The sequence below is a fragment of the Carcharodon carcharias genome, chromosome 6, assembly GCF_017639515.1.
Source record: "Carcharodon carcharias isolate sCarCar2 chromosome 6, sCarCar2.pri, whole genome shotgun sequence".
Lineage (NCBI taxonomy): Eukaryota > Metazoa > Chordata > Chondrichthyes > Lamniformes > Lamnidae > Carcharodon > Carcharodon carcharias.
Genome location: NC_054472.1, coordinates 155207296 through 155215105, shown reverse-complemented (window position 1 = coordinate 155215105; position 7810 = coordinate 155207296). Strand labels below are relative to the sequence as shown.

Below are 7810 nucleotides of genomic sequence, written 5' to 3'. Positions count from 1 at the left end.
TACATAAGCAATATGCGCCTGGCAAGCTGCACGTCGTTTGGGACTTAGAAGTTTGTTTGCCTACCTTGCTTTGGTCGGCACTCACAGTCATCATTGCCAGGCTTCGCAGGCAGCACCACATCACTTTTAGGGGGGCTTATGGACAGGTCTCTACCTATCACAACAGCCGTAAGGTGGGCGTGGCTTTTCAACAGCTGCAGGGCTAGGGATTGTTTGGGGAAGGGGAAGAAGTGGCCTCAGGCAAGAGAAGAGGCTGCAAGATGAGAGCTGTACTGGGGAAGGGGGTTTTCTCAAGGTGTGTGGGGATAAATGTTGATCTGCATAAGTGGCCTCAAGGTGGTGAGGGCTGAGGATGCAGTCTTCAGGGGAGATGAGGCATGATGGAGATGTGAGGGTGTATGGGAGTGAGTGGTGATGTCCTTTGAGCTGGCAGTGAGTGAGATGCCAGTGAATGTGTGATGGGCTTGCGACTGTGTGAGTTTAGAGTGATGAGGTGGTTGCCTTACCCTGGCAGCAAGGATGAGATCATTCATTCTTTTTCTGCACTGAATGGCCAATCTTTTCTGTGCCGCATTGGCACTGACCGCCACTCCACTGCCTTGCAAGCCAGAGTGGTGAGATTGTTGTACATCCTGCAGCCAGAGCAGGGGTGGAGGACATCACAGTGAACCTCCAAAAGACATTCCAATGATGGGTCAATGAACTCTCCATGGCTTTATGGCCCATGTCTTCACTGCAAGCATTGAGAACTGTGTATGCGGTTGTAGTTTAGATACGACACCCAGAATGAGGAAATGATGAGGTAATAGCATTGCTGGAAATTCAGTGGCCACCCACCAGCGAGATGGCCTGTTTCCTTTTTTGAGAATTTATACATCCTTAAATACTTTAAATTAAGAAAAACTCATACAAGACCTTTCCAATTGCATCTTTAATATCATAAGAACTCTGATAAGTGGAATTAAATAGATTTTCTTTATTAAAGTATTCCTTTACATATATAGTACTGTATCCCTGATAACAAATTATACACTTTTGTTTCATTTCACTTTCATTCTGTGTTGAAGCACCATGACATTGAGCAGTGCAACTAATTCACCTCATGGACTTAAGGTAGCCAAGGGTAGGGGAGAGGATGAAACATGTATGAAGAACATTCACCCACAGCTCACATTACTTTATTTTCAATAATTTTTGTTTGTTTACCTCTGTCCTACCAATCTCTGAGTGCTTTTCATTCTTAGATTGTCATCTTTTACCAGGGGTTGAGGGGTGAGAACCATGGCTCAAATTTAAAGTTTGGGTTGCCCATTTCAAAACTTAATTGAAAAATCTAGCAAGTAATATTACCACATTGCAAGATGCGGGGGAAGGAGGGCAGCTTCTCTGTTAAGGTTTAGATTTTCAGCACCTTGTATGGAATCAAAATGCTGGGCCAAAAGACGAATCACAATTATCAAGGTGACAGCACCAAAGAAGTCCCTTTAGATATTTATTTGTTTGCTGTTTATGTCTTTAGCCATAACTGTAGTATGGCCCCCACCATCTCCAAAAATCCACCAGGTCATGAACCGGGGCTAAAGAATTCACAAAGGAATTACCTTATTTCTTCAAAAGCAAAGAAGTGATTGATCAGCTCCTTGTTGTACCTATATTTAAGCAATCATACATCACCTCTATTAGAGGAATAACAATGTACATCATTGTTCAACCAAAGGAGACACCATATTAAACTTAAGAAAAGTCTTGTATGACCCAACCGCATCCATTTTAGTTGTTTACTGTTTGGTGCTCTCTTTGATCATGGACTAAAACAACACTGATGGCTTTTTAGCAAGTGGGTAGACGACTGGACCTTTCAAATTGGATATCACTTTAAAGGAAGAAGTGCTTTGTGAGGTGAGTATGTTACAACAAATATCTCTGCAGACTCTGGCAAATATGGTCTTAACGGAGGGCAAAGCTTCTTCTGAATCTGTTGTTGCTCAGGAATACTTTGAAAACATCTTTGAACTCTGCAGCTCACTTGAAACCTTTCCCTCACATCTTATTCTTTACTTTATTCATGACCAAAGCTCATGGGGTAAATGGGGGTAAAGGAGTGTGACATTTTAATCTGTTTATACCATCCTTTTATTTAGAAATGAAAAAGCTCCTATAAAGCAATTAAGTCTTATCTTTATAAATGTTTGCTTAGAAAACACTCACTTCAAACAAATGCACTGGTTGTGAACTTCAGGGTGACAAAGTGCTGTGTAAGTAAGAGCTTTTGGCCATTTTTAAACACCAAGGAGGTTCATTTCATCTGGGCACATGACTAAAATAATTGTAAAAAGCTTCTTTGGGCTCCATTGCAATGCTCTGGCTTTCCAATTTATTTTAAGCAGGCTTCCCCATGTGGAAAAGGCAGGGGACTGGAGTTGCTCTAGCTGATAGCCAACATGGACACTACAGGCCAAATGGCTTTCTTCAATTCTGTAACCATTCTATGATTCTATGATTAAAACAATGAGCAATCAGTTTTACATAAATCTGTTAAGTGCTGAGCAACAGCACATAGTTCAGGTGCAAGCCGGAAAATGTACAGAAATGCTGTGCTGTGCTGGGTGGGTTGACAGGGAAAAGCTCAAGTTTCTCTCTGTATAATTCTGATTCCCCCCCCAAGAGAAAATTTAGAACCACCTTCATCTGATGCCAAGGAATAATCCTCACCAACAGCAAAGCTTCCATAGGAATACAATTCTACAAATAAAACATGCCACAGGGTGTTTCAGCCAAGAACAACCTCGATTGTTAAACAAACATTATGGACTAGATTTTCACAATGATGGAGAGCCTTTCCATGGTTGCAATAATGGCGGAAGAGGCCAGAAGTACTGCTCCGAATACAGCACCTACCATTTTTGCAGGGGTGGAATGGGCCCGAGTCGGGAGTTTCACATGCATATTTCGTAGAGGCAGCTGCCCAACTAAGACAGCAGCTGCCTCCAGTCATGTCTGATTTTCGTTAGCTAGGAGTGCGAAACATGACAAATGCAGATTAGACCAGGTAGGAGCAGGTCTAAACTTTATTGAGTCCTTTGGAGAGATGGAGTACCCCTTTGGATATGGTTCCAGGGCACCTTTGGGTGAGGTTAGGTGCCCTTTGGGGGAGCTCAGGTGTCCCTTGGAAGAATTAAAGTGCCCCTTGGGATTATTAAAATTAGGCATGAATGTGTGTAAAACATGCATAAACTCATTAACTGTCTAGCTTATTGGAACTGTTCAAAAGTGTTAAAATGAACTATCAAAGGCAAATGTCAAACTGTCAATACTTTTAAAACTCCGGCCTTTTAAATCTTTAAAAAAATGTCTGGATTGTTGAAAAAAATGATTGTTTGCTATTTCATTCTGTTTGTTCAAATAAGCCTAAGGGCTTCCATTACTGGATTAATGCTGCATAACTGATGTCACAACCTTCTATTATCACGGTAGAGTGCCTTCCGTTTCACAGTTTTATTGACCGTTCCTAGGGTTATAGACTCTTTGAAGTGCGACTATGAATTGTCTTCATATGGGATTAAGCACTTGAATGAAATGTTTGTTTTTATAAGGATGTAGTTCAAGGAATGTAAATGTAGTGAATGGGTTTTTATGAATTAGAATTTTTTTAAAAAGCCTGCAATAGACACTTTGAACTTAATTTTATACAATTTCAACATAGGTCCTGAGGTCTGCTCATGATGGATACTAGTTGAGTTGGTATGGTTGGTGTAAGGTTAAAGGGTGATGAGTGGTGGGCATTGGTTGGCAGAGAGGGTATAAAGGGGCTTGGAGGATGGGTAGAGGGGTATAGGTTGACATGGAGAGTATGAGCGGTTATGGGGGGATGGGTAGAGGTGCATAGGTTGGCATAGAGGGTATGGAGGCCCTGGGTGGAGAGGCATAAGGTCAGCTTGAGTTTACATGGGTGGAGCATGAGGTGTGTGTTGGGGTGGTGAGGGGTGTGAGGTGTGAGTGCTGGAGTGCTTTTTGCTTTATTGCTTTTTTTAAAATCTGGGACACAATGCTGGAGCACAGAGGCAGTCCTTCCACCCAGCCCATCTCTGTACTCATCAGCCTCTGACTCATCCTGGGGGCAGCGGGCATGGTTCCCAGAGAACCCCATTACCCCAGCACAAAAATCTCAACATGCAGGGCACTTTCTCCTGGGTCAGGTTTGTGGAGACGGGAATTGTCCTGACTATGCGCTCCCGTGCCAGGAGGGAAAATCCAGGCCTATATTTTATTATAATTTTTGGATTTTAAGATCAAAGATGTGTACTGAATTAATTGACCTTAGTGTAAGAATGTAAGAAATAGAAGCAGGAATAGCCCTTATAATGCATTGAGTCGGCTACCACTGAACTACAGCTAACACCATTGGATGTTAATAATACCATTGAATCTTAATCTTTTACTTGAATGGGGAGAAAGGACCACAAATTAAATTTTCCACTGTTTGGCAATGTGTGGAAGCTTTTGCCAAATAGGTTTTTGGCAAGCCTCTAACTTGTAACTCAGGGCATGATTCCTACCAACTGAGCAAAACTGAGAAAATGATTTTAAGACACCAGTACCAACAATTTAGTAATTATAGGGTTATTCAGTGGAATGTATTTCTCTTTTAAGACAAATTACTGTCTTGCAATGTAACCTTGGCAATCTGGAGGTTGACCTAAGTATTAAAGTGACATCACAGTAAATAGTAATTTCCTAATTCTTCCTGTTGGACATTTTCATAAATGAAATAAATTTACTTTTTTTGTAGAAAATACTAATTTCTTAGAGCTAAGATAGGGAACTTGTAATTTTCAGGCAATTAACTCACTGATGACAGGTGCAAGATTGCCATCGTTACCTATACTTCTTATTCCCTCCCTTCTCACCTCTACTGTCACCAATCAAAGAATATACATTTAAAAAATTTAATTTGCGATTTCAGAGTAGTCAGGATAGTATGACAGATCTGCAAAAATGTCGTTGGGGTTCTTGCACCTCAAGTTGCAGAAACAGGAGTTTATCCACATCAGATTCTTGGAGAAGCCCAGGCCGTCGGGGCAGTCAAAATTCACCTCGATTGTCTTTGACTTCTGGGGAGTGCAGCATCGGTCATCTGTGCAGACACCACAGTACTTTGGCCGGTAGGTGCGACGGCTCACACAGCCAGACAAGGTGAAGTTCATGGGTTCTGCCTGCTTCAGGACGCTCAGGCACTTCTTTCCTTCCTAAGGAAAGAATGAAACCACAGTGAGCAACTTGGTTTGAAACACTTCTGTCAATTCCCTTCACAACCTTAGATCACTTCAATCTTTCTCTCTTCCCCAAGGAAACACAGCCAACTTCCCTAACCACACTTCACTGCAGTTATCTTGAAGTGAAAAAAATAAAAGTGACATTATTTTTTTTATTTTAGTTTCCCCTGCCTCCCACAGGAGCATTAGAAGTGCCTCCTGTTTATTCCAGCTCAGTGATACAAACCTGACTGAACTGACAAGACTAATTAATGTCAAACTAATGGGCTATTGGAAAGCATTGCTGACCTTCTGTCCTATCTTCAGGATGACAGCAATATATTTTAGTGCTTTGGTTTCTGGGTGATTTGAATGGAATTTCTGATTTTTGAATGCAGAATGATGATATTTAGGTCAGACAAGTTGGCCTTTATGGACACACAATAGCTTCATGCAATTTCAAGGTTGAGTCATTAAACAAAGGTTAGGATCAATGTTAGATGGAGACATATGTCTGGTTAATCAGTGCCAGGTTTACTTTCTATCTGACCACTGTAGGAAATAGCAAATATGTCTATATTTTGCATAGTATAACTGAAGGTGTGATGGTGAAATCCTGCCTCCAGATACCCTCAGTACATGTGTTAAACAGCTGCTTTCTACTTCATATCTGATATGACACAAGAGAGTCCCTGGTTATTATGGCTGGTGACATTATCTCAAAGCCTTTGCACAACATTCTCTTTTTGCGGGAGAAATAAGGCATTGTGTTAAACAAACTAAACACCTCCATTAAAATAACAGACAGAGGAATGCCATAGGAGCATGTTAAATAAATAGTACAAGCAACAGTAGCATCTAGGCCTATGTACTAGTGGCATATAAATAAGTGTTGGAAGGTTTCCTCTGATCACAAGTCTAACCAAATCGTAAATGCGTTTTGTGTCCTGCAGTAAGTCGGGAAAGAGAGGCAAGAATGAAGAATGATGGCATGTGAATAGAGCATAATTTTAATCAAATCCACTGAAAGGAAAACTGCCACACTGGATCAAAGCTCTCATTTTACACCCTGTCTGATTATACTCACAAATGACTTCAATAGAAAGTAAAAGCAGGGTGTTGTGGGGTGGTGATGGTAGAGTGGGGCTGGAGTGGGGAGGAGTAGTGGAGAGACAAAACACACAAGCAATCCCATCAGTTTCTCACTGAGCAACATGGGGTAAAATAATTCCCCTTATAGCACTGGTTTGATTGTGAAACCTCTTGTTTGATGGTATTGGACAGGTAGGTGATCACAAAAGGAGGGGGTAGGCTTTTTCTATCTTGTTGGGCAACAACAGTAATTAACGACCCAAGGGAATAACATAAGTAGCTGCCAAGGGGAGTTTAAAAAAATTATTCATTCTCAGAACATGGGTGCTGCTTGTAGACATGGGATTTGTTGCCCATCCGGACTTGCTCTGACTGAATGGCTCATTAAGCTACGTCAGAGGGCAATTAAAAATTAGTCAAATATGCCAGACCATATAAGGGCAGTAGGTTTCCTTCTCTAAAGGAGACTGGAGACCAGTTAGGCTTTTTATGACAGTGTGCTTATTGACAGATTAGTCTAGTTTAATAGATTAGGAAGACCAAAGGACATGAGTATTAACCTAATGAGAGTAGGAATGGGCTGAATGTTAGTGGTGCTGCTTTTCCTAGATTGTGGAATGTGTTGCTGGCTGGTGTCATGGCTGTTGATTGCGTGTCTTTATGATGGAGCTGGATAAAGGGTGCATCATATAGAAGATAAATGGTTTTACAGGTAGCATTTGATCAATGTGATCTCCAGGATGGGCTTTGATCATCAGGGGGGCAGTGGGGGTGGGGGTCAGTAAAATACATTTCCAGAGTACTTTTTCCGTTATTGGCCTTGGATTTTTTCTTTTTTTTTTGCATACCCAGGAGATTATAAGTGGGGTTGAGGGTGGTAAGTCTAGTCACAATTCTTCAGCCATCATGAGTGTGGGACAGGTTTGATGGACAACTGGTCTTTCATGCCCACCAATGGCATATGTTCAGAATCCAACAGTTTCGCGGTGATTTTAGTGATACCAGTATTTTTATATTTGAAGGTTTTTAAAAAATGGTTTTCAAATTTGCCATTGTGAGATTTGAATTCATAATCCCTGGATTATTAATTCCAAACTGGACTAAAATTGCCCCCTAAAAGTTTGTGGGTGGTATAATACTGAACGCTGCCTCAGTTACCAAGTGTAAAATACTAGTAGCATTTGTCCTAAAGCTGGAAAACTGTCTTATTAAAAAAGTTAAATATGCCTTGACTATCTTGACAATACCAATCTGTTCTTTCAAGCTGATGCCACCTATACAGCAACTCCGAAATAATGATGTCAAGTTTGATGGGGCAGTTTGCCCAAGGATGGAGCAGACCAAAAGACCATGAAATTTGCATAATTCAGACAGAAACAGGGTTTAGGGCATCTACTAGGACCCCTCAGTGGCTTAGCTGATACTTTGTCTTAAAACCACCAAACTCCAAATTGGGTGCAGACCTG

At 41.2% G+C, this 7810-nt stretch overlaps 1 protein-coding gene across 1 annotated transcript in view; it reads right to left on the bottom strand.

Annotated features, from left to right (window-relative positions):
- Positions 1-931: 931 nt before the first annotated feature.
- The window catches only part of ccn4b (cellular communication network factor 4b), a 103318-nt gene continuing 96439 nt past the window's right edge, over positions 932-7810 (bottom strand). The window contains exon 5 of the mRNA XM_041190573.1: positions 932-5246. Coding sequence (XP_041046507.1) covers positions 4947-5246 — 300 coding nt within the window. The 3' untranslated portion in view covers positions 932-4946. The remainder of the gene's footprint in view (positions 5247-7810) is intronic.